At 41.7% G+C, this 26,446-nt stretch overlaps 1 protein-coding gene across 2 annotated transcripts in view; it reads left to right on the forward strand.

Moving 5' to 3' along the window:
- NR4A3 (nuclear receptor subfamily 4 group A member 3) overlaps positions 1-26,190 on the forward strand; it is a 40,507-nt gene extending 14,317 nt beyond the window's left edge. For both annotated transcript variants that reach the window (XM_059071013.2, XM_067039777.1), the window contains exons 6-8: positions 7,401-7,600; positions 10,068-10,246; positions 22,908-26,190. In XM_059071013.2, the coding sequence (XP_058926996.1) occupies positions 7,401-7,600; positions 10,068-10,246; positions 22,908-23,155 (627 nt within the window). In that variant the 3' untranslated portion in view covers positions 23,156-26,190. The remainder of the gene's footprint in view (positions 1-7,400; positions 7,601-10,067; positions 10,247-22,907) is intronic.
- Positions 26,191-26,446: the final 256 nt, after the last annotated feature.

The raw sequence follows: 26,446 nt of genomic DNA on the forward strand, positions 1-26,446 counted from the left end.
AGTGTCAACATTCAGAGTGATTTCGACAAGCTGGAACAGGATGGGCTGAAACCATCGTGAAGAAAGATCACAAAAATAAGTGTGAAGCTCAGCATTTAGAATTTTTTAAAATGGGAGAGCCTTGCCCTGTCAGTGGTTCCTGTTAAGAAGATCTCAGGAGTTTATGCCATACACATTCAGTAAGAACCAACAAAGTGTGCAGTGGAAGGGAGGGATGCTAAATTAGCTTAGGCCTCCGTAGTAGAGGCATGGGACTAGAACCAAGTTGATGGTGTCCCACGGACTCTGTGCTGTCAGTCCACACTTCAAGGATGGAGTTCAGTTCCAAGCTGGGATTTAAGAGGATCCAGTGTATGTGGATACATTGTTTCTGGAAACACGAAAGGGATGGTTGGAGGAAATGGAAATACGTAGACAGAAAGGGAGAAGATTTGGCAGGATTAGGTCACACTTTGGCCCTGTCGCCAAGAGGACTGTTTCTCCCAGGGGCAGAACTAGAGGGTGAAGGAGGGGGCCCTTCCAGCTCACTCTGAGGACAAGGAAGAGCTCTCCTGGCTCTAAGAGCTGCTGTGGAAGCGTGAGTTCATCAACACAAGAAGAAACTAAGAACACATAACAGGGTTCCTCACAAGGAGAGAGGTTATTTTGGCTGATACTAATTTCCTTCCAACGCTAAGATTTTATGATTCTAGGGTTTACCTTACTGTCCCTCAATGCAAGTGAATATATATACATATACATATAAGAATATGTATTGTTAAACAACTTGTTACTTCACAAGATTGAATTTGCTTCGTTCTCTTTGAAAAAAAAATTAACATGAAATGAATGAAGCAAAATGAATTTATTTAATGCCTACTTTGAGCCAGGCACCACCATCACATACATTCTTACATAATTTCACTTAAACCCAGTTTATGTGGTACAATTTATGGTTTCGTCATTTTTTTAATGTCATTCATTGAAATTCAATTTTCATATTACCTTCTCCTTAAAGTTTTTTATTTATTCATAGAACTGGAGGTGATCTTGAGGTCATCTAATCCAAAACCCATATTTCAGAAGAGCAAATAAAGGCTTAAAAAAGCTAAGTGACTTGCCTAAGGTCAGTGGCAGAGCTAGGGTTAGACCCAAATCTCATCACTCAAAGTAATATATTTTTCTTTCACCATACTGCCACTTCTGTTTAATGGCAATGTACTAGTTTTTTTTGTTTGTTTTTTTTGTTTTGTTTTTTGCAGTACGTGGGCCTCTCACTGTCGTGGTCTCTCCTGTCGCGGAGCACAGGCTCCGGACACGCAGGCTCAGCGGCCATGGCTCATGGGCCTAGCTGCTCCGCGGCACGTGGGATCTTCCCGGACCGGGGCACAAACCCGTGTCCCCTGCATCGGCAGGCGGACTCTCAACCACTGCGCCACCAGGGAAGCCCTAGTTTTTTTTTTTAAATAGAAGCTTTATTAGATTTTAAAAATTACAATAAGAGTAATTTATAAAAGGCAGACCATTTAGAAGTGAATAAAGTGAAAAATGAAAGTCTCTTCTTCATTTATTCCTGCCTAATCTATATCATAGTGGTATACATAATTTTACATTTTAAATAAGAATATGCCCTGTCAGTTTTGAGTCAGACAGTTGGCTTGACCAAAACAATTTATTAAAGATGTTACTTTCCCCCAGTGAATCAGAGAAATGAGAAAATGTTTGCCAGGCAGGTCTGTTCTAATCTTGTACCTGCCTATGTGCCTTTAAGGTAGTAAGTGAGCGTTTTCCTCATTTGTGGGAAAGGGAGGTGAGGAGTTGTTCCAAGTCACAGAGGGTAGGGGGTTTTCAAGGCCAGAAAGAGAGCTCTTTGCTCTGTGAAGCATTCCTGGCTCTGGGAACTTTTCTTCTCCTTTGGGCCAAACTTCTCTCCTTCAAAAGTGAGCTCAGATCATTGTATATCAGTGCAGTCAAAACATGTCACATTTGATTTGTTTCTCCTCGAAATGTTGCTATTCTGTACCCCACAGTTGCTTTTAATTGAGCATTACAAGTATATATAGATACTGGGCTTGTCTTCAGAGCCTGCATAATTACTAATGAGAAAATGCACTTCACATCCTCATTAGTTGGTCATTTCACGTATTTTCCAGCAAGCTAGGATGTTTTCTGGTAATGGGTGTCACTTAGTATAGTAACAGACTCCAAATACAAGAGATACTGCCCAGATAAAACCAGGCACCAGCAAGTGGCATTTAAATATGTTAACAAGATAGCCTAAGAAACAACATGGTTGACACGTGTTAAACCTACAAAGTAAACATCATGAAGATTCTGCAAGAGGGTGTTTTCATGAAGCTACTACTCAGAAGACCCTCTCAAATTGCCACCAACTCACTAGATGATTTCAGGCAAATTCTGCCCCGCTGTAGGCCTCAGTTTTCTCATCTGAAGGCCGAGGAGATTGGACTAAATGCACTGCCATGATCCCTTCCAGCCTTCTCCTTCCCTGACCCTCTGATTCCCCTATGGGTGCAGGTGTGCATTTCCCAAAATGTGGTGCCCAGACTGCATGTATCAGAAGGAGTCAGAGTGTTTGCTTAAAATGCAGATTCTCAGGGCCCCGCGCAGGCCTACTGACTCAGAATTGGGGAACGGGGGAAGGCAGGCAGGAATCTGTATTCTAAAGAGGACCTTGGATGATTCTTTGGCACACTAAGCCTTGAGAACGATCTATATGGTTTAGTAAGAACAATTCAATTTTGCCTCGTATCTCCTATTTCCCAACTTTCTTGGGGTTGAGCAGGAATGAGCAATAGAGATAAGTTTAACAGAAAGTAATTGATTCATTTAACAATTCTTCCAGAGCAGTGGACACGTTATTGAACAAGATGCAGCTCCTGCCCTCATGGAGCTTACAGGCAAGTGAAGGAGACAGAAAGCAAACAAATATGTAACTTCAGTGATGCCATTGATGGGAAGAGAGGAGGGTTTTTTGGTTTGGGTTTGGTTTTTTAGAGAGGGGAGGCAATTAGATCAGAAAAGAAGAAATTTGGGATAAAACATATTCATTGCCACTTTTTTTTTTTTTTTTGCGGTACACGGGCCTCTCACTGTTGTGGCCTCTCCTGTTGCAGAGCACAGGCTCCGGATGCGCAGGCTCGGCGGCCATGGCTTACGGGCCTAGTTGCTTTGTGGCACGTGGGATCCTCCCAGACCGGGGCACGAACCCGTGTCCCCTGCATCAGCAGGTGGACTCTCAACCACTGCGCCACCAGGGAAGCCCCTCATTGCCACTTTTTAAAGTGTAAGAACCTAAGAATATGTATACATAGTTTGGCTCATTGAATGATAACATCTAAAATATAAAGAAATATAAGGACCCAGAGAAAAGTAACATTCTAAGTGGGAACAAAGTGTTCTTAGGACATTTTACATATTTAGCCTAGGTAGAGTAAAGAGCAGATTCCACTCTGCTATGAAAACATCACATTGCTAAATTTTAGGGCTGGTGTTCACCAAGGGTCTCACGTAATTCCCAAATAACTTATTTTAGGCCTAGGTTGTGGCTGAAATCTGACCTGTGTAGCCATGGTATTGCCATTTGAAATGTGTCAACTCAATTTAGTTTAAATAGTATTCATTGTTTTTTGCAGCCCTAGATTCTCAATGTAAGTGCTTCTGAGAAATCTGCATTAGACATTAGCTATCAGTAAATGCAATATTGTGTCTTTGATTAGTGGTAAAACCTGATTATTGATTATCCGTATAGGCTGGAATAAAAAGCATAAATAGGAAAAAAAGATTCTTTTTTAAAGTCTTTCTCTATTTGGCCTATGTCTGATTAGAATGGTCAATAAACAAGTATTTCTAGATTTTTCTTTGGTGAACCCCAAAGCTGCTTATCCCAGAGACAGAGGGATGAAGGGGAGCACAGAAGCAGAGATGGGGTTCTGATTCTTCCAACTCCACGTCCAGTATTCCTTAGCGAGGTGTTTATAAACTGCTAGTCCAGACAGAGAAAGACTGTGAAACGTTTTGTTCCATTTCTTTAAATCTTATGTTCAGTAGAGGGGATACTTGATTTGTCTTTTCCCCCAGCAGTTGATGCTGACCCTCCAGTCACCCCCAAGTTACTAGTGGCTCAGGCTGAATCCAGTTTGGCTCCAGAATTCTGAAACATGAACCAGAATCACTGCAGGTGAAGCTCAGAGGTTCTGGCTGAAGTCTGGCACACAGAGACTGCTGGCTTTCCTCCCTGCTGGACTCTATCAGAGAAAACCTCATACACAGGCAGCAACTGCATTTCCCTGTGTGCAGGATGCATGAAATGTGAGCCTAGCAGGGTGGAGGCCTGCAGAGGACCCTGGGGGAAAGCTAAGTGCTCTGGAGGATTCTGAGCAAATATTGGAAGCAGGGAAATTATTGAGCTGTGAGCCATGGTTTCAGGGACTTCAGTGCAGGAGAGAGCTGTTAGGTCCCATTCTTTGACATTCTTTAGTCTTTTTTTCTCCATTTAACACACTATTTTAAAACAATAATGCTGAATCAGTATCAAATTCTAGGCAATACCGTCATACCTGGTGTGATTAGCAACATTTAGAATCATCAAATGCAAGAGCCAGCACATGGAACATTCACCAGGATAGATGATGGTCTGGGCCATAAAACACACCTTAACACATTTAAAAGAATAGAAATCATACAGTGTCTGCCTTCAATCCCACAAAGGAATTAAAAGTAGAAATCAGTAACAGAAAGATAGCTGAATGCAAGAGCCAGAAGGAATCAGCTAGTCTAGTCACTTCCAACCTCAGAGGCAGAAACAAACCCAGAGAAGTTAAGTGCCTTGTCTAGGGCTACACAGCAAGTCAGTGCCAGAGCCTGGAGGAGGTCCCCATGACCTACTGCCTGATCCAACATTCTTTCCTGAACTCTGAATTACCTGGGAGTTTCACATGTAGTGCTGTCAACTTTCTAAAGGTGGTGCTGCCCTGAATTTCATCCTGCCCCTGGAGAGCATATGGAATTAGATTCATATAAGAAGAGAATGTTTAAAAATAAAATCTTTTTTTTTCCACTCTCCTCCAGTTAATAGTATGTGTGCTGGAAGGAAGTGGTGGGGTGTGTCTATGACACCAGTATCATGCTGTCATCCTTGAATATCTGTGGGAAGGATGACTGCTTCCTTCTCTGGACTTTGCTTCCATGGTCCATTACAACACAGAACATCCAGGGCTTCACAGAATCCAGGCCCTGGGTGGATTATTAGGAACAGAGGAGCCAGGGCTTTGAACTGGACCTGCTATTATGGGATCCTAGAAGAAGTCAGGGCTGAAAATTATAAACCTTCCAGTTCAACCCCTTCCCCCATTTTATAAATATGGAAGCCGAGGGACAGTGATAACTCCAAGTATCAAAACTGTTATCAGCATCATCACTGTCCTCATGTGTTAAACACGTTCTATGCAGCAGGTCCTCTGCATGTATTATCACATTTCATCATCACAACAAAATGTTAAGGAAGATATTATCCCCATTTTACAGAGGAGAAAACTGAGGCTCAGAAAAGTGAAGTAATTTACCCCGGATAACTATAGCAGCAGAGCTACATTATTTCACAAATTAGGAGCCTAGACAAATCTAGGATCAAAGTAGCTTGGCTCCTTGTCTGATGTTTCTTTTGTTATTTCATGATGCCTCTTGGGAAAACACAAAGGAAAAAAAAAAAAAAAAAAAGGACCCAATTAAGACAAGTGCCTCATTTCCTCAGACCTGGGTAGTTCTCCAGTGAGCACTTGGCTGCTTTTTGGCTGTTTGTCCTCCAGCCAGGTTAGAGTATTCTTGCAAACCTAGGCACTCCGCTGACTGTTCTTTCATGGAACGATATTCAACAACTGTTTACTGAGCGTCAATTATGTGCCACTCACTGCGTTGACAAAATATGGGACCAAATGAATACATACATGGAGAACTCCAATTAAAGCAAAGCAAAATACTTTTTAAAACTATCCTACAGGCCACCAGCTAGTAACATCAGACCTATTAACAGCCAGGAGGTGTAGGACTGGAAATCACAGAGCCATGTTTAAGTCTCGGCTGTACCACTGTTGGTCATGTAACTTGGGAAAGTCTATTAACCTTTCCAAGCTTCTTTGAGCCTCATCTGTAAAATCAGGATTAAAATCCATGCCCTCTGAGGATCAACTGAGAGACAAAAGCACGCTCCTCTGTGTTTGTGTGAAGACAGTGACGTGCATATTTACATGAATGTTTTTGCACATCTCCTAAGTGTCTGTGTTGTTGGTTGTCCCTTGATTATTATCTCGCTGTATCAATCTTCCTGCCTGACGCAGGAAAGATCTTCCTCCAGTGATTCAAGCAAAACCCAGACTCTACCAGCATATCTTAAAGCCGTGTTGAGACTTTATCCCTGTTTGTACCTTTCTTCTCCTGGGGCCCTCTAGATCAATGATGTCCAATAGGGTGTTTTGCCGTGATGGAAATATTTCTCAACACGTGGGACTATTGAGCACTTGAAATATGGCTAGTGTGACTGAAGAACTGGATTTTAAATTGTATTTAATTTTCATTAATGTTAGTAGCCGCGAGCCCTGAGTCTGATGGCACACAGCTGCCTGGGCCCTGCCAAGGACACATTCCTCCCCGACCCCTTCCTTGTTTGTTTTATCTCTCAGATATCCATCTGCAGCAAGCATCCATCCTCTCGTATTGGTTAATTCTGTGATTCTCAAACTTCACTGTGCATGAGAATTCACCTGGAGATCTTGATAAAACAGTTTCTTGAGCCTACCCTCAGAGTTTCTGATTCTGTAGGTCTGGGGCAGAGCTGGAGATTTTCATTTCTAACACGTTCCCAGGTGTTGCTGATGCTGCTGGGCCAGGGGCCACAGTTTGAGAACCAGGGGTTAATTAAGCATCTTGTTTGGAGACAGCTGTGCCTTAGGGAATCTGTGGATCCTGGAGGCTGGTGCAGACACAAGCCCCTGGGGTAACGGTTCTCAACACAGCAGCCCTTTGGAATCACCTGGGGAGCTTTTAAAATTCCTGATGACCAGTCCCATCCCAGACCAGTTAAATTAGAATCTCTGTGGATATGACCCAGACATGAGTGTTTTTTTAAAGCTCCCCTGATGATTTCAGTCAGGATTGAAAACCACTGCACTAATGGGACTTAAGCAAATTTCATTGCCTATTAAGTGGTAACAGAATCCACTCTATTTATGTCACAGGGCTATTGTGAGAATCCGATGAGACTGTGAATGCAAAAAGGTTTTATACACTGTGGCACCTAAAAGTAAGGATTTAGGTGCTGAAAATCTTGGAAGAGCCAAGCTGCAAATGATGCTGTTATCCCTGTTGGATTGAGATAACGCCGCTATCTGTGGTTTGCATTCTAGTACTGTCCCACTGACCAGACCGCTGCAGGCACAGATGCCGAGCATGTACAACAGTTCTACAACCTTCTAACAGCCTCCATTGACGTATCTAGAAGCTGGGCAGAAAAGATTCCCGGATTTACTGATCTCCCCAAAGAAGATCAGACATTACTTATAGAATCAGCCTTTTTGGAGCTGTTTGTTCTCAGACTTTCCATCAGGTAATTACTTTTATTTTATCTTCCTCAGTCCACTCCTTCCTTTGAAGAAGTTTGAAACCTGCTGTGTTTGTAACTAAGTCAGCAGTGAAAAGTTTGCTCGAGATGGACATATGAAATATGACCAGGCATTAAAAAACTGAGCAGTGGGTGGAGCCCTGGGCTGGTAGCCAGGACTCCTGGGTTCTAGTCTCAGTTTTAATACAGACTTGCTCTAAGACCCTGAGCAGGTCACTTGCCTCACCAGAAATTTAGTTTCCTTCTTTGTAAAATGAGAATGTTGGATTTGGTGTTCTCTAAAGCCCCTTGTAGCTCACATTCTGTGATTCCAGGAAGATTCTCATGGTGCATAAGGTATTTCCTGGGAGCAAGTATTTGTTTTGAACATTGCATTTACCTCCCAAGTTTCTATTTAACAAGTTGCTGTTCTCATACACCAGATGGGAGGCTGAAGAGTTCCCACAGCTTCTCAGCCCCCAGTGTTTACTCCAAGAGAATAGCTTCTGGATCAAAAGATTTGGTTCAACTTATGACACTCAGTGACACCAAACACAGAGAGGAACTGATTTTTCTAAAAGCTAGAACCTGGGATCTAAGCTTCTCTCTTAAAATCCACATTAGCATTTTAAATTTCATCTTCCTTGCTTCCTTTTAGTTATATATTTATAGGAGATGGTACCAACATTTTACCAGTTTTATAGGAAAAAATCATCACCTTTCCCCTCTTTGTCTTCCCTACCACCCCCTCCCCAGTTTCATACCATACTACCAGAAACCCTCACTTAAAGTGCAAATTCCCATGCCTCATTCCCAGCTATTTTGGTTTGGATCTGCCTTGAAGGAAGTCCAGAAATCTGCATTTTTTAAGTCACGCTCCAGCAATTCTGATGCCGGTGTTCTGAGGTCTGGGTTTTAAACCCTGAGGTTGAATCGTTCGGTCCTGTGTGTCCCTCTGTGTAGGGATCTGTGGTCGAGACTGAGGTGGAGTTACTACTAGACTGCCAGCAGTTACTGCCAATCCTGTGTGTGCAGGAGCCACGCTGAGCCAGCTATGTGACAACCGTCTATTAGGCAGGCAGCAAAGGATTAAGTAGGTGATAAGCTCCATGAGAGCAGGCACCATAGAGGCCCTATTGCCCAGGTGTTCTCCAGTGTCTGGCTAAGGAACTGCACAGGCTTCGTGCTCAGGAAATACTTCCTGAGTGAATGAATGAATAAAGCTGTTCATCCAAGAAGCACAATTAAAGAGACATTAACTTGTTAATGCAGAAGGCCAAGAGAGAGAAATATGTGGCAAGAGATTTGAAAATGCAAGGAGTTTAAGATTAAGGTAAGGACCACCTAGAATTCAGAATTAGTTACACCTAACACTCATCGGCCTCTTGTATACCAGGCATTGTGCATGGGCTTTCAAATCCTTTATTTCATTCAATTCCCACAACATTCTTTGGAGGTAGCAATTATAATTCCTGTTTTATAGATAAGGAAAAGGAAACTCAGAAAGATTAAAGGAGTGTCCAAGGCCCCACAGCAAAGTGGTGCTAACTAGAAGTTCCAGGGCACCTTTCATTAGAAAAGAATGGGATAACTATTGACATAATATAAACTATCTGGATGGGTTGAGAAATAACCCTCTACAGCCCCACTGTTTAAAGCAGAGAATGCAATACAAAATAAGGACTCTTTTTTTTTTTTTTTTTTTTTTCTTCGTGCTCACCGCTCCCGGGTCTCCGAGGCCCGAGGATGCCCTGGGGCAGGTCTGTGCTGTGCGCCCACCCCGACCGGAGGTGGGAGCGATCCTCCCAGTCTCATCGCCTGGGCCTTTCCGTCTCCCCATCCTCCGTCCCTCATCGCAGGGTCTGCCCGCCCCTCTCCCGGCTGCTGGGGAAGGGAGGGTGAGACCAGAGGGAAGTGGGCAGATTTCCAGGACTCTTTTTATTCTAGACCACTGTTCAGTTTGTCATTGATTTCTGGCGCTTGCGGGAACTTGGTGTTCTTAGAGTCTGCACAATGGAATCGTGGTGTCTAGCCTCGGGCCTTATCAGTTTTTGACATTTAAGAAAATGAAAGAGAAGTCGAAGGAGTGAAGTGTGAAGGAGCACTAAAGAGAACAGTCTCGTGTGCACTGCAGAGAGACTGGGCACTGGGCTTCACTTCCACCATCCATGAGTCCCAGGATGAGCCAGCAACTGCTTGTAGCAATAAGAGAGCAGACGCCCTACCCCAAGCATCCCCATGGCTGAGGCTCACCAGGGAAGTCAGCAGACAACTGGTGGTGCTTGTTTATCCTAGAAGCACAGTCTCGTTCATGGAGGGCGTCTGGGCAGGTTTCACAGCACCACGCTGGGTTTTGGATGCTGCCCCCAGGCTGTGTGGGTGCCCGTGTGTTATGATGTTATCCCACTGGACAGACTGAAGAGACCTATTTAATGTGTCTCCGTCCCTCACCCACCACGACCTTTTCTCGTAGGTCAAACACTGCTGAAGATAAGTTTGTGTTCTGCAATGGACTTGTCCTGCATCGACTTCAGTGCCTTCGTGGATTTGGGGAGTGGCTCGACTCCATTAAAGACTTTTCCTTAAGTTTGCAGAGCCTGAACCTTGATATCCAAGCCTTAGCCTGCCTGTCAGCACTGAGCATGATCACAGGTAAGCACCACCCTGCCGTGACTTGAAGGGACTGTCCCTTCAAGTCCCCCTCTCTCTCCTTTCCTGGCTTATGGTAGATTCTGGCTTTGGCTGTCACACACACAAGAAATTAGGAAACCGATTGCCACTTTGCTGAAATCTGCTGTTTACCCTAGTTTAAAACAAGAGACAGGTGGCGCAGTGGTGAAGAATCCCCCTGCTAATGCAGGGAACACGGTTTCGAGCCCTGGTCCGGGAAGATCCCACATGCCGTGGAGCTACTAAGCCCATGCGCCACAACTACTGAGCCTGTGCTCTATAGCCCACGAGCCACAGCTACCGAAGCCCACGCACCTAGAGCCTGTGCTCCACAACAAGAGAAAGCCCGTGCACAACAATGAAGACCCAGTGCAGCCAAAAGTTTATTAATTAATTAATTTTTTTTTTAAAAAAGAGACTTACACCTGCAACTTATTGTCATGAACTTCCAGGAAAGAGGGTTCCCAGTCTATTTGTTTATTGTGAACAAACCCAATATATGAAAATCTAAGTTTCCACAGGACCTCTGTGGGCAGTCGGACTCGCTGCTTCAGGGTTATTTTTACAGGGGGTTTTGAAGGAAGATTACCTTAACCAGCCTGTTCCCGTGGGGCAGAGGGGCGAGTCTTCCCCTTTCCCCAGTCCTTGGCTAGTAACCCAAAGTAAAACCAAAGAACTGCACACACATAAAACACACCTTTATTTATTTACAGCTTTATTTAGCAACTTTTATTGGCAGAGGACTGAGGAAAATGGATATTCATATAAAGCAAAACTGCTTTAACTCAATGATTTTGAAGGGTTAAAAGCAGAAGCCTAAAACATATTCAACTTCTTTGTAATGCTGTTCTCCCCCTACGCGTCTCTCCCTCTCTATCCTTTGGGAGATAAAGGATTCCAAGGCAGAATGAGAGAGAAAGAGAAAGGCACAGTGGGTAAGAGAGGGGATACCATCTCCCTGTGGCTGCTGGAGGCCACAGGCCCCAGCTCCCCAGCTCCCCTTTGCCCCTTTACACTTTCAGAGTTTCCTGTTCGATCTCATTCTTCTTGATCAAACGGGGGCCTGGTGAGACAATGACAGTAGATGGAGGCTCCAGAAGAGGCTAGCCAGACCAGGGGTGCACCTCCCATCCTTTTCGTCAGACCCAAGTACAAGCTAGGCCGTTGGACTGAGGATTAAATTTTAGATTCTTGATACACTCTTGGCCATGGAAAACGTTTTTCAGGCAGGTGATGAGTTTCACAGAGGACCAGATGCATCCTGTGGTGCAGATGGGCCCTTCTTTCTGATGCATTGTCTAGATGCACCTTCTTGGGACATCTGTTAGCTAAAGTGAGATGTGTCTGAGTACCTGAAGAGGCTAAGCTGGCTCATCATTTAATGGTTTACATGAAGGTCAAGAAGAGTAAAAGCATGTGCCATGGGAGGAATAGGACAGTAGCATGTTCCCTTAGTATTCCAAGTGGAACCTGACTCCTCCTGGTCTTTGATCCTAGATGAAAAACTCCCTTCTTTTGTGAGGGCTGCCAGAGACTTCCAAGGGAGCCATTCACAAAACAAAAAGAAACACAGTCTCCAAGAGTATGGATTTGATTAAGGGGGCTTTCGAATGGCAACGTAAGGGAGCACCTGAAGAAAATAAACCCATTTAAGGCACAGACATATTATTCCAGCAGTACTGAAATGAAATTGGCTCAAAGGCTACCTTTCAACTAAAGGTCTTCAGTTCAATTTTAAAACCATTCACCTCTTCCTAGGACAGTTACACCTTCAAAACTAGAAAGTATGAAATTTAGTTAATTTAGAAAAACAGACACAAAAACTAGAGCCAGCCTTTGCTTTCCGTAAATAAAGCCAGCACATTGCCATGTCTCTATGGAAATGGGTTTTGAGTCTAGTATATCAGCAAGTGTCCCCTGATCTAGGTACTCTGCTGCAAGTCAGTGGGTTTTCAGAGATGATAACACACATCCCTAGAGGAGATAGAATATGCAAAAGAATCCATGTGATACAAGGTGCTGAGTGCTATGGTGTGGATGTGAGAGTGGGTGCAAAGTGCTGAGAGACCCAAGGTAGGGGGTAGTCTTCTCAAAAGAGGTAACATAAAAGAGTCTAAAACAGAGTGGATATATGTATAACCGATTTGCTTTGCTGTACACCTGAAACTAACACAACATTGTAAATCAACTATACTCCAATAAAAAATTTTTAAAAAGAAGTAAATATGTCCAAATCAGGGGGAAAAAAAAAAAAGAGATAATGTGAGCTGCTCTTTGATGAAAGCATAGGATGTCTCCGAAGGAGTGAGAATTCTAGGCATAAATAAAAATGTGCTAAAGGCATTGAAAATATGGCTGTCATACGTTTCAGGAAGGAAATGTGTTAAAAAATAGAGTGATGGGAAATGAGCCTGTTGTGAGAGGTTAGGGTGGGGCAGGGCATGAAGAAGCTTTCACACTTAGGTGAGAAGATTGGGGGTTATCTTGAGAGCGGTGGGGGATCCACAGAGATGAGCATCATGGCCAGGCTTGCATTTTAGAAAGGGTCTACCCTGACAGCTGGTTTTGAACACAGATTTTAGCAGGAAAGAGACTAAGAGGGAAAAGGCCAGTCCAGGTGTGAGAGTTGTGGTTTAAGAGGAGAGCCCGAGGCCTACATCTTTCTTTGTTTTACCCTTGAAGTAGAAATTAATAGACAACGATGAGGTCACAGCATGCGGGTGCCAGGCGATGCCAGCCTGGAGAGGTTGGCAGTTCAGTGCACAGACTACAAACTAGGAATTAGGAGAAGGTGGTGCTAGTCTTGTTTCTGCCTCCAGTTTACTGTGTGTCCGGCAGTTATAGCTGCTCATCCACTGCCTATTTATGTAGAGGCATGCTCAGGGAAGAAGCAGTTTGGCATGGCAGAAATTGCAAGGATTTTGGAGACCACCATCCCCAGGTTAGAATCTGGGATCGCGTATTTAATAAGTATGTACTATTGAGAAATGCATTTCTCTGAACTTCAGTTTCCCCATCTGTAAAATGGGGAGAATAATATCTATTGCCTCAGGTGGCAGTAAGGATTACCGAAAATTAGGTTTGTGATGTAGCCAAACTGGATTCAGAATAAGCACTCTTATCCACTTATGTTCCATCCTGGAGGGACAGTAACAAGGACTTCCCTCAAATGAGGCACACGCCTGCCCCTTCTGCAAACCCTATGTGTCCAAAATCAAACTCAGTGTCATGAGGAATCAGGTGGTGGCCTTAGAAGCAGTGTGTTTGGTGAATATCTCTTTGGATGCTTGAGAGAGGCTCAGAGAAGGACAGTGATATTAAAGGAATTCAGCTGCAGTTGCTGGGCACTTACAGTGGGCCCGGCCCTTGATGGGGTGTATCCAGATCCTGTGCTCAGTCCTGCAGCCTGTGCAGAGCCGGGTGTTACAGGTGCTGTGGTTATAACACACAAGAAAAAGAAGCCCTCTTCTCTCATTTCTGGATTTCGCAGAACTCTCTTTGCGATTTGCTGGTTCCGAGGGGGTTTGAAATGTGTGAAAGCATCAGGAAATGGCAGAAAAGGCAATGCCTGAGCAATAGAAGTGCCACATTGTTGTGGATATTCATTTTCATTTGAATATGAGCTATACCCTGAAATCTTGACTTCTAAATAAGCTCCATTGATCATAAAGGGTGTTTGTTGAATATCAGTTGGGCCATTGGCAGCAGAAAATTCATCCCCAAATCGTCTGCTCCAAACCACCCAGAACTCATGAAAAAGGAAATGGGGTCTTAGACATTTAACCAGTCTTCCTTTCCAGGAACGTTAGTGAGAATCTGGACGATATTGGTAGTTTGTACAAACGTGACTTTGTTTCCTAATTCTTTTTTTCCCTCTTCCTCCACCTCTCTCTATGTGCCCTGGTGAAAAACTAGGTGGCGAGGTGGGGCAGGAAATGGTTTCTTTCAGATCGCGCTCCTTTAGCACAGTGAAAGGGAAGTCCCCACAGTCGTGCTTGCCACATGTTTCTAGGTCCCCAGTTCATCTACCCTAACCATTCCCTTTTCCAGTGACATGTTCCTGACATAGGAGTAATGGAAATGCTTTGCTTCTGATGGAGTATCAATGAGGTGGTATCTAGTTGCAGTTAATTATGTATAACAGATTAGAAGCCCCCCAAATAGAAAGTTAGTGTGGAATTACCATTTTATAAGTATCCATTCACTAAGTAAATACTGAAGACCTACTATATGTGGGGCATGGTGGCAGTCCCTAGGGATGCAAAGATGAGTCATGTGTGAATTCTGCTGTCAGAAAGTGTATGGTCTACTAGGAAGTCATATATGATGATGATATAGTGAACTCAGTGTGTGGTGGTGAATGCTCAGGTCCTTAAAAGTGCAGGGGACGTTTAGACTACTGCTAGCACTTTGCAGGTGAAGAAAAGTGGAGGTGCTGGTCATGAATAGCTTCCCAAGGAGGTGGTATCAAGAACCATTTAGAGGAAGGACATTCCAGATGGAGGAATCAGCATAGCAAGGGCATGGCAGTGGAACACTTCAACACATCTTGGGGAAAAGCAAGTATGGTGGAGTTGCATTATGTATCTTTTAAATCCTATATATAATCTCAGTAGAAAGAACAGAAAAATTTAAAGAGTACAAGTTATTACATTTGATGATTCTATGTCTTTGAATAAGCGTGAGAGAGAAGACATGAATCCACTGTGGGCCATGGTCTCTCTGCTTCTGGTGGTGAGAGCTGAGAGCATGTCCTGCACTTTGGGGAAAAGTAAAGAATTTTCAGGAAAAAATATTGATTCTATGTAATATTTATCTTATGGCCTAGGATTATGACCTAACCTCAGAGTAAAATGCATTTCCCATACAGTAAAAAGGGAAATAAGATTGGAAAGGCAGTTTTGGACCAGATGGTGGAGGGAATTTGAGTGCCCAAATGCCATTTTGCAAAACACTACACTAAAAGAATGTTCCCCTTGGCTTTCTTTCCCTACTCATGTCTTCCGTCAGGTAGAAAATGCTCTTTTCTTTCTGTAGTCTTTTTCTTTGTCTTATTGGAAAACGAATTCTGAGACTGAGGAAGAGGCACAAAGCAATGAAACAGTGACATGGCAGAACCAGGCAGGTGGCTGACCCTGCCACACCCTCTACCACCTGTCTTCCCAGAGCTCCACTGTTTTCTCTAAATGGTTACCTGGTTACTCTGTTTTTATATCACATATAGCCATCGGCTACATTGCAAGGAAAACTAAGTGTAAAACTTGGCAGGGCCGTACTGTTTTTTTTAAAAGGTAGTGGAGAGAGGTTATCATGAGATTTGGAGATTGGAGAGCTGAGTTCAAGTCTTCACCCTGCTTACTTCCTAGCTCTGCAAGTTTGGGCAAGTTCCTTACCCTCTCTGAATCACAGTTTTCTCGTTTTCCACAGGGATAATAATGTCTACTTGTAGGTTTCTTGTAAAGATTGAATGAGCTAATGTATACTTTGCAGAAAAAAATATTAGACAAACCTTTATTATTATTATCCTAAATGGTAGGAGTTTTACTTCCCGGAAGAGCTAGCTGTTCTAAAAATCCATTAAAAAGTTGATGCATCCCTACAATTGTTTATGCACATCACATTAAGCGATTTCTTTGTGTCTTTCTTTTCCAACTAGACCCAGGGTTTCTTAAGGGCAGGGAGAGTCGTATTCATCTTTAAAATTACTTTATCATTGAAAGGTGTCTGGCACAGAGCAAATATTGGTTGAATGAATGGGTTAATTGTGAATAGCAGGAAGTTTCCCAAATTAGGAAAATCTGAATTATTTCTTTTTAGCGCACCACTTTGTTAGTAGAAAATAGTCAGAATTCCTGAGAACTACCTTATTTCAATTCAGATTGACTCAGTAATATTTATTGAGCATCTTCTATGTGCCAGGCATAAAATCCCTTATCCTCCAAGTTTGTGGTCTCGCTGGGGAGACAGACACCTGCTCTAATAGATCAGAGACAGACAGACAGACTGAAAAGCACTATTACAGCCTGAGCACAGGTTGCTGACCAACTTGTGGTTTCCTGATCAGCGTGGGCTCAGTGTCTCTGGGACTGCCCGTCAGTAAAGGATGTTATTATGACATGAGAAGTAGCAGTGAGACGACTTCCCGAAGAAAGAAGTAGAGCTCCGAGCAGGAAGTCCTGTTTGTCAGTTGGTGTTTGAGTTACACACACATCTCTCCCCAGTTGCTCTCCTCTCCTTCTCCTTTGGCTGGACCTGTATTATTGCTGTTGATGGGTTGGCCTGTGTGGGGACCTGCTCAAAATCAAAAGAAGTTGCTTTTCCTTATTGAGGCTCCTGATGGTAGCATCACCTCTTTCCTCATCCGCTGATCCTTGCTGTGAGGAAGAGGATTTGACATTTCTTGTGTGGGTCTAAGAGGCAGACCTGGAAACTGTAGGAAGGCAAAATTTAGCTCAACATAAGAAAAACTTTCTAAAAGACAGAACTATTTGAAATTGGAATAAGCAACCATGGGCAGTGAGCTCCTGCCTTGGGGAGTGAGGTTTACAAAGCAGAGACTAAATGAACGCTAGTTGTAGACTGGGTCAAACATCTTATGGGGACTGGGGTTGACTGTAACAGACCCTCTTCAGCTTTCATGTGCATGCGAATCACTGGACATCTTGTTAAATTGAGGATTCTGATTAGGTAGGTCTCTGCAAGGCCTGAGATTCTAACAAGCTCCCAGGTGATGTTGATGCTGCTGATCTAGGGACCACACTTGAGTAGCAAGGGACAAGGGAACCTACTGGTAATACGGATTCCATGAAATTAACAATAACTACCATTAAAATAACTACATTAAAATAAAAACTACCATTAAAATACTCAGTGCGAGGCACTGTGCCAAGGCCTCTGCATGTGTTCTTTGTTTAATGTTCTTTAGTAAATAGATTTGGAAGGACCTGAGATTGGTTACAGCAGCGATGGGAAGCAGAGAGACCAGTCAAAAGCTATTAAAACAATATAGGTAACATATTGAAAACCTGGTCCAGAGGCAGTGAGACTGAGACAAGACAGGTGCAAGGAACATTGCAGAGATAATAATTAAAGTTCTTGCAGTGGATTAAATATGAGCCTGGGAGAAAAATTGTTAGAGATGATTGTGAGACTGACGAGGATGATTGTGGAATCATTAATAGGCCAACTCAGAAGTGGCTGATTTGAAGGGAATTTGAAGGGAAAGTTGAGCTGGGGACGTGGAAGATACTTGCTAATATTTATTAAGTACTTACTATATGCCAGGCATTGTTCCAAGTACTTCACGTGTCTTAATTCATTTAATTCTCACAACAACTCATGAGGCAGGTACCATTATTAGCTCTATTTTATGAATGTGCAAACAGACCCAAAGTCACCCAGCTAATAAGGGATAGAGCAAGGCTTTACATCCAGGAAATCTGGTTCCAAAGCTTCTGATGTGGTAGGTTTTAGAGTTTGTTAAGTTCTTTCCTGTTGTCAGCTTCTTAATAACTCCCAACTTGTATATTTATTCTGAGCAACCCACCTGTTTAGTATTCATTTAATATGTATTACAGGTCCCTCTATTAACATATTCACTTAACAGATATTTATTGGGTATCTCCTATGTAGTAGGCTTGGTGCTGGAGATACAACGATGAGCAAATACAGTCTATGTCCCCATGGAGCTTACATTTAATGGAGGAGGAGGCAGTTGTCGCAAAAATATCTGATTTCAACCTGTGATATCATTCAAAGGGAAAAAATAGAGAGAATGCCATAGGAGAACATGATCTAGACTGGGAGTAAAAAGGGAAGCTTCCCTGAAGAATTATTTGATCTGCAATCTAAAGGATGAATAGATGTTAACTAGGTGAAGAGGGAAGAACATGAACACAAACCTAAATAGCTTGATTATTTCACTCAATCAGTCTCTCGCCCTCTCTCTTGATCTCTCTCTCCCTGTTTCCTCCCTTCTCCCTCCCTCCCTCCCGTCTCCCCTCCTCCCCCTGCCTGCCCTCCTCTCTCTCCTAGCAGAGATGTCTATGGCATGGATAGCCAGAATGAACAGGAACCCAGCAGTGTCTTTAGATACTAACACCACGCAGGTTAGGAGTGCGGTCTGTTGTCTGTCTGCTTTGTTCACTGCTCTAACCCCAGTGGCTGTAACATTGCTTGGCACAGAATAGATACTCAAATATTTGCTGAAAGAAGCAATTAGTCAATTAGCTAATTAGGTACACGGAAAGTAGGAGGGGGTTACAGGGAGGCTGAGTTAATCTCGGGAAGAGGAGGAACATGCTAACAGTGTTCAAGGCAACCAGGTACAATAGAAATATCTCTGGACTTGGTGTGAAGGAAATTAGCCACTTGTTAATTTTGACCATGGGCAAATCACTTAACTCTCTGTGCCTTGGCCTTCCTTACTCATTAAATAAAGATCATCTTTGTCCTGCCTAATTCACAGGGTTATTGTGAGGGTGCAGTAAAATAATCTAAGTAAAAATGTAATGTAAAGTGCTATTAAATATATTTTTATTATCAGGGTGTAATAGTGAACTGCTAGTCCAGCTGGTGCCAGGTACTGTCTCTGTGGTATCTCATAGTGGGAATTCTTGTCTTAGGAGAAAGTTTGAACTAAATTACTCAAATTCTTTCCAATTCGTATATTCTATGGTTATGACATATAAATCCATTATGTAACCACTTCTATAAGTTGCATTTTAAAATTTTGAATACATAAAGCTGAGTTAAAATACTGAAGTATTGGGTAAAAATGTTGTAGATCAAAATGCAAAAAATACTGAGAAGTTTGTTTTATTTAATGGTGGACAAAGATCTTAAGCTGAAATCTGTATATAATTCTCTAGGGAGGGGGAAAATCCAAACATCTGATTTCCTCTAGAATTTATGAACTCTCTGTATATCAGTTCTGCAGCCATGTTTACCAAGCTGCAAGATGAAAGGGGGTCCCTTAAACTAAAAGGTCAGTGATTGGGGTTTTAAGGAATTTCAAATCACTCGGAAGGTCCCAGACACTTAGTGACTCCCAAGAGATTTGAAAATCTTGCTGACTGCTGGCAGTAGTTTGCCTGGAGACTGAATTTTATCTCAGCCCCTTTGAAAGAGTAAAGAAGCCACAAATCCAGTAGCTGTTCAAAACAACAAAGAAGGTGCCCTTGGCTTCTAACAGGAGTGTCTCTGAATTCCTCAAGGAATTCCAGGCCTGGGCTTGATCCAGCTGGCAGGAGGTATCGATCTCCACTTGAATTCACTGAATAAATAATGGTTGCCATAGTTATCGAGCAGTCACAACTGGTTGGAGAGCAGGGAAAACTCCAAGGCACCTTCTGTGAGTTTGGCCATGAGAAAGTCTGGTTACAAGGTTCCATAATCAACCCCCTCCTGAAATCCAGCCCACACATTGCTCAGTTTCTTTATCCTGATAATGAATATGGGATCTTGAATATAGTGCAAGGCATGAGGCACAGCAAGGAAGGGAAAGCTTAAATCAGTGGATCGGTATTTTATTCCGGGAAAAGCATCTCTCCCTGCATTATGAACCTAATTTGATATATTTCCGTATTTAATAGAATTTGCTATCAGCAAGATGACTGATCATGTTACAGCAACTAGAGGGGTTCTCAGAGGACCAAATCCCAGTTTGTTCTATTTTTAACTTTGTTTATTATACCAATAGCGTTAACCTGGATATTTTAAAAGAAAGGAAAAGAGTTATCTGACAATCTCATGAATATTTTCACTTTTCTGTTTCCTTTCATCCTTCTCTATATGCAAAAACAATTTTTACATGGATGGAATCACAGCGTAGATACCATTTTATATTCTAATCTTTATTTAATGTGATATTATATATTTTGCCATGTCGCTTCACAGCCTTCATATTCGTCCTTTTGATGTCTACAGAATCTTCTATTATGAGGACATACCATTTTTCACTTAACAGTTCGCCTATTCTTCCCTTTATCTTTTTCCATTTTTAAAAATAGGTAATGCTACCCCAAATGTCTTCATGCATAAGACTTCATGCAGAAGTCTTATTCTTCTGTTCAGTGTTTTCTTCAGATAAATTCCCAAGAATGGGATTACTTGGTCAGAGGCTACGAACATTTTATAGCTCTTGAAATTTACTGCCAAATTTGCAGCCAGATTTGTTGCTTTTGGGGGGAAAATAAAACTTTCGGCAGAGCACCATTGCAGTTGAAGTTCACTCTTGAGTGCTTCTTCTGAGACTAAAACAAGGGGACTATGTATTTAGTAAAGATAAACCATAGAGGACAGCTTTGCACCTGGGCTGATTAGTTAATAGCTTCCTGGAGGAAAGCAAAATCCTGCACTGCAAAGCTGGGGAGTCAGGGGACTTTATCGCCTTTGTTTGACCCTGCAGCTGCCAACCATTTGCCATGTGTCGGGTATTGTCTTAGGGGCTGACTGTGCCACGCATGTAGCACTCTACAGTTGGCAGAACACTTTTATGTAGCATCTTCTTAGCTGAACCTCACAATAAACCATGGAGGCAAGCTTTATTATAATCACACTTTTTCTTTCAATTCATTGTGTAATATTTAAGAAACACAGAAAAGAATGAAGAAGACTACAACAAAGACTTGTGTAGCTACCACCCTTTAATCCCCATTTTCCTGGAGGATGTTGAACCTTAGAGAAATTAGGTCACATGATTAGTAAGTAACAGAACCAAAAATGGAACCCAGGTCTGTCTGACTCCAAGTTCAGTCACCTTTTCTCTATATTATGTTGCATTGAGATGAGAGACCTGTAAGTTACAGCCCACTGAGATGCTGCTGGCAATTTTCATGGTTGTACTTTAATATAATTATAAATATATATAAATGTGCATCAGAGCTGGAAGAGACCTTAGAGGTCATTAAATCCAATCTCTTCCTTTTCATAGGGGCTCTAGAGAGGAAGGCACTCCCCAAGTTATACACAACTAGCCAAGCTGGGGAAGAATGCAGATCTCCTGGTTCCTGGGCCTCCTTTTATTTAGGGCAAGAGGAAAAAAAAAGTGTCTAGATAGTTGCTTCATTTTTCCAATGATTTTGGGAATTAACTTTTCTAACAAAAATATTCCCAACTAAAAAAATATTAATGTAGGAAAAATTAAAAACTAGTACTTGATTTCTCATTGGATGGATATCTTCCATCTCTCAAGAATTATTATTTTACATGTAAATACACCAAGAGATGAAAACTTTGACTAAGATAACAGGGGCCAAGCTCTCCTCTCAGGAAAGAGACTCTGATATCTACATGCTACATGCAAATTGATTTGTACTGGATGTCATGCTCCTTTCTGTTTGCAAGGAGATGCAACATTGCACAGGAGCAAGAAGACAGAGTCTGCCTCAGAAGACTGGGTTCAAATCCCAGCTTTTAGCAGCTGTGTGACTTTGGGAAAACCATTTAACCTTATTTACAAAATAAGAGATCATAATATTTAACATGGGGATAATTTATATATTATTTTATAAAATATAAGATACTGTTGTTCATGTCTTGTCACATTATAAAATGCTTACACCACCTCCTCTGGGCCTCCTCTCATCTCTGACTTTTCCGTCTCCACAGCAGAGGAACGTGTATTTTGTACCTGGTGTAGGTGTGTGCCAGGTGTAGGTCAATAGGAGTATGCGGCTGGGAGAACAAGGAAAAGAAAATCTGGATTCTTCTCAAGCTGGTTACCATGAAAATACAAGAATGCGCTTTGTATCAGGTCTTGCAGGGCAGCCTTTGCATTAACAAATGGAAATTACAGCTGCACTATCAACCCCGTGTGTCAAGATGGGAACATTTTTTCATTTGCCTGGATGTGTTTCCATGTCACTCTGAAAAAGAGTTGCTTCCTGATGGGGCTTTTGTAAGACCTCAGTCAGATAATGTGTGCAAAATAGTAACCACCCTGTTATTCACTCAATGTGGCTCTGTGACGGGAACTGTGTACTTACTTCATCTGCATTATTCACCCAAGCTGATCCTCCCAGAAACCCTGAATTGGGTATGATTATTATCTTTATTTTATAAGGAAACTGGGGCTCAGAAGTTAAGCGACTTACTCAAGGGGACACAGTGAGTAAGTGACAGGACTGGGATTCAATCCCTGTTGTTGTTTAATAACAAAGGCCATGAACTATCTCTAAGAGGGAGGGCACTTTGACTGTAAAATGCCATCCCAACTGGCAGAACAGGACACAGGCCTCCATTAGGGATTCAGGGTTTGTTTGTTTGGGTTTTTTTTTAATTTATTTTTGGCTGGGTTGGGTCTTTGTTGCTGCACGCGGGCTTTCTCTCGTTGTGTTGAGAAGGGGCTACTCTTCCTTGCGGTGCGTGGGCTTCTCATTGCAGTGGCTTCTCTTGTTGCGGAGCACAGGCTCTAGGTGCACAGGCTTCAGTAGTTGTGGCACACGGGCTCAGTAGTTGTGGCTCACGGACTTAGTTACCCCATGGCATGTGGGATCTTCCCGGACCAGGGCTCGAACCTGTTTCCCTGGAACTGGCAGGCAGATTCTTAACCACTGCGCCACCAGGGAAGTCCAGGGATTCCAGGTTTTTTTAAGATGTAACTGCCTCCTAAATTTTTCTATCCTCTTCTAACCCTCTGCAGAACGACATGGGTTAAAAGAACCAAAGAGAGTGGAGGAGCTATGCAACAAGATCACAAGCAGCTTAAAAGAGCATCAGAGTAAGGGACAAGCTTTGGAGCCCACTGAGCCCAAAGTCCTACGTGCCCTGGTAGAACTGCGGAAGATCTGCACCCTGGGCCTCCAGCGCATCTTCTACCTGAAGCTGGAAGACTTGGTGTCTCCACCTTCCATCATCGACAAGCTCTTCCTGGATACCCTGCCTTTCTGAGCAGGAGCGGCCTGAGCAGGGAGCTGCCTCGTCTGCTAGCAGCCGCTTGCTAAGCAGCGAGGGAGGGGTCTGGACACCTACTGTTTTCTGTCCTTTCTTAAGAGAAAAAGCAAGCTCCTGTAGAAATGAAAGACTTTTTTTTTTTTTTTTTTTCTGGCACTTTTCCTTACAACTGAAAGCCAGAAAACTTGCAGAGTATTGTGTTGGGGTTGTGTTTTATATTTAGGCTTTGGGGTTGTGGGGAGGGTATAATTCATGAGGGTTTTCTAAGAAATTGCTAACAAAGCACTTTTGGACAATGCTATCCCAGCAGGAAAATAATAATAATAATAATAACTGTTTTAAAACTCTTTCTGGGGAATACAATTATAGTTGGTTTGTATTTAAAAACAAGAACAGCCAAGGGTTGTTCGCCAGGGTAGGATGTGTCTTGAGATTGATCCCTTTAGAGTACACTTCTTGTATCAAGGGTATACATATGTGGTGCAAACAAAGCAGAAATTCCCTCTTCCTAATTTCTTTCTTCCTTATTTTATTTTAACAAATGGTGAAAGATGGAGGATTACCTATAAATCAGACATAGCAAAATGATAATGGCTGTTCGCTTCCATATACAAGTGCAATTTTTAAAGTGCTGTCTTACTAAGTCTTGTTTATTAACTCTCCTTTATTTTATATGGAAATTGAAAGGAGGCAGTCATGTTAGCAAATGACACATGCTAACTTTCCTAGCAGAGGCTTTGTCCACCTGCCCTTTAGAACCCTTCTGAGGTATGGTCCATCCAAGAATTTAGGCCATTCTTGATGGCTACAGATCCCTGCCCTGACTGTCCAACTGTCCTAAAGGGGGCTCAGATTATAAGATGGATTGCATACAGCTTTTTTTTGTCATGTTCTATAAATCCAGCCGGAGTTCCCTAAACTTTCTTCAATTATAGAAACTGACTGACACATTCATTCAGAAGCCCCAGGAGCATTCAATGAGTTTTAAGCGTTTGAACCCTAGATGAGAACATGCAAATGAGTCGGAATGGATCATACAGGGTAAGCACCAGGGATAATAAGGTTTTTAAAATACATATAATTTAATTTTTGTTATCGGTTAAGGAGACAATTTTGGAGAACAAGCAAGTCTTATTATTAAAAAAAAAAAATAGTGTGAATGTAAGTACTTAGAAAGGATTAGTGGGCTGCGTTTCAACATTCCGTGTTGGTACTCCCTTTTGTATGTTTATACTGTTAATGCCATATTATTATGAGATAATTTGTTGCATAGTGTCCTTATTTGTAAAAACATTTGTATGCACGTTATATTGTAATAGCTTTGCCTGTATTTATTGCAAGACCACCAGCTCCTGGAAGCTGAGTTACAGAATACTTACATGGGGTGTTCATAGTGAACTTGGATACACCAATTAGAAATTAAATAAGCAAATATATATATAAATATAGCAGGTTACATATATATATTTATAATGTGTCTTTTTATTAACCATTTGTACAATAAATGTTACTTCCCATGAGGTTATTTTATGGTTCATTTGCAGTGACTTTTAAGGCAGTACTGTTTAGCACTTTGATATTAAAATTTTGCTTATGTTTTGCTAAATTCAAATAATGTTTGAAGATTTTTAGGTCTAAAAGTCTTTATATTATATACTCTGTATCAAGTCAAAATATCTTTGGCCATTTTGCTAAGAAACAAACTTTGAATGTCAAACTGATGTCACAGTAGTTTTTGTTAGCTTTAAATCATTTTTGCTTTAGTCTTTTTAAAGGAAAAAGAACAAAACTATGCTGTTTATATTGTCATTAAATTATACAATCAAACAAATGCCAAATGAATTGCCTAATTGCTGCAAAGGATAGCCGAGATAGCAAATCATATATGTTTTTTTCCAAGAGTCATTCTGATATTTGATCATGTATTATGTTTGTGTGAGCTTTTGTGAGAGATTATTATTTTTATATCAAGATGATAGGATCTGGAATGTTAGGATCTTGGAATGTTAGACTTAGAAGGGGCCTGACTTGTCAACTAGTCCACCCATCCTGAAATTCATAGAGGAGAAATCTGGGGCCCAGCAAAAGGCAAAGAGTTACCCAAGGTCAGACAGCTGGTAACAGAATCAAGACTAGGACCTAATTCTTCTTTCCATGGTCTTTTTACTTAATTTACTGCACCTATAGGAAAACAGGCTTTTAGAAATAACCACTAATATTTATTTACTTTTTACCATGAAAAATAGTACTTTTGCAGTAATTTTTTTAGCTTATATGCAAACACAATAAACATTATTAAATATCAGGAAAGCTAACGTTTCATACAAGGTAGCTTCAGACCAAATTCAAAATGAATTTGGATAAATTAGAAATACTGTGCATATATATAACCCTTTTGTGCACCGTTAGTCTTGGAATGTTAATCCTTGTTTTTTGTCATGTCTGTAAAGGAAAAACAAAACAAAACAAAAAAACAGAGCCCTAGAGAAATGCTGTCACTTTTCATTTTTACACCCATCAGATTTAAGGAAAAGACTTTTTAGCCGATATTGATTGGTTGGAAGGAATGAAGGTTTTTAGTTTATAGGTCCAGACACTAGTGCTGAAAATAAAGATTATAGCTAGTGTTCTTCTGTCTTCCATAGTTATTACAACTATGAGAGCCCCCCACCAAGTCATCTATCAATTCAAGTCTCTTTTTTTATCTTAATATTGACACACAAGTTTATACAGAGTGGATGACCAAACTAGCTCAGATGAGGACAGCAAGAATTAAAGCAGGTGATTCTTCCCTTGTGGGAGAGCTCTCTCAGTGCGAACATGCCTTCTGTGGGCGGAAATCAGGAATCCACCAGCTGTTAATGGAGAGTGCCTTGCTTTCATTTCAGACAGCAGAGTTTTCCAAAGTTTCTCTGCTCCTCTAACAGCATTGCTCTTTAGTGTGTGTTAACCTGTGTTTGAAAGAAATGCTCTTGTACATTAACAATGTAAAGTTAAATGATTAAATTAAATTACATTTTATCAATGGCTAATGGTGTGTTGAATCAGCACGCTTCATTTAACAGTATTTTCTTAACCATTTATATAATGGTATTTGCTGTGAACTCTTAAACATACCCCAAATGGATTTTTTTAAAGGCTTACTAATGCTGAAAAATTAATAGGCATTCTGAATTGGAAATATATTAAACCTCACTGATTGGGAAGAAGGACATTCTAAATTCAATAACCATTTATCGACTACTTCCTGCAGGCAAAGCACAGCTGGGTGCTTTGAGGAGAAACAAA

The sequence above is a fragment of the Kogia breviceps genome, chromosome 8 (assembly GCF_026419965.1).
Source record: "Kogia breviceps isolate mKogBre1 chromosome 8, mKogBre1 haplotype 1, whole genome shotgun sequence".
NCBI lineage: Eukaryota > Metazoa > Chordata > Mammalia > Artiodactyla > Physeteridae > Kogia > Kogia breviceps.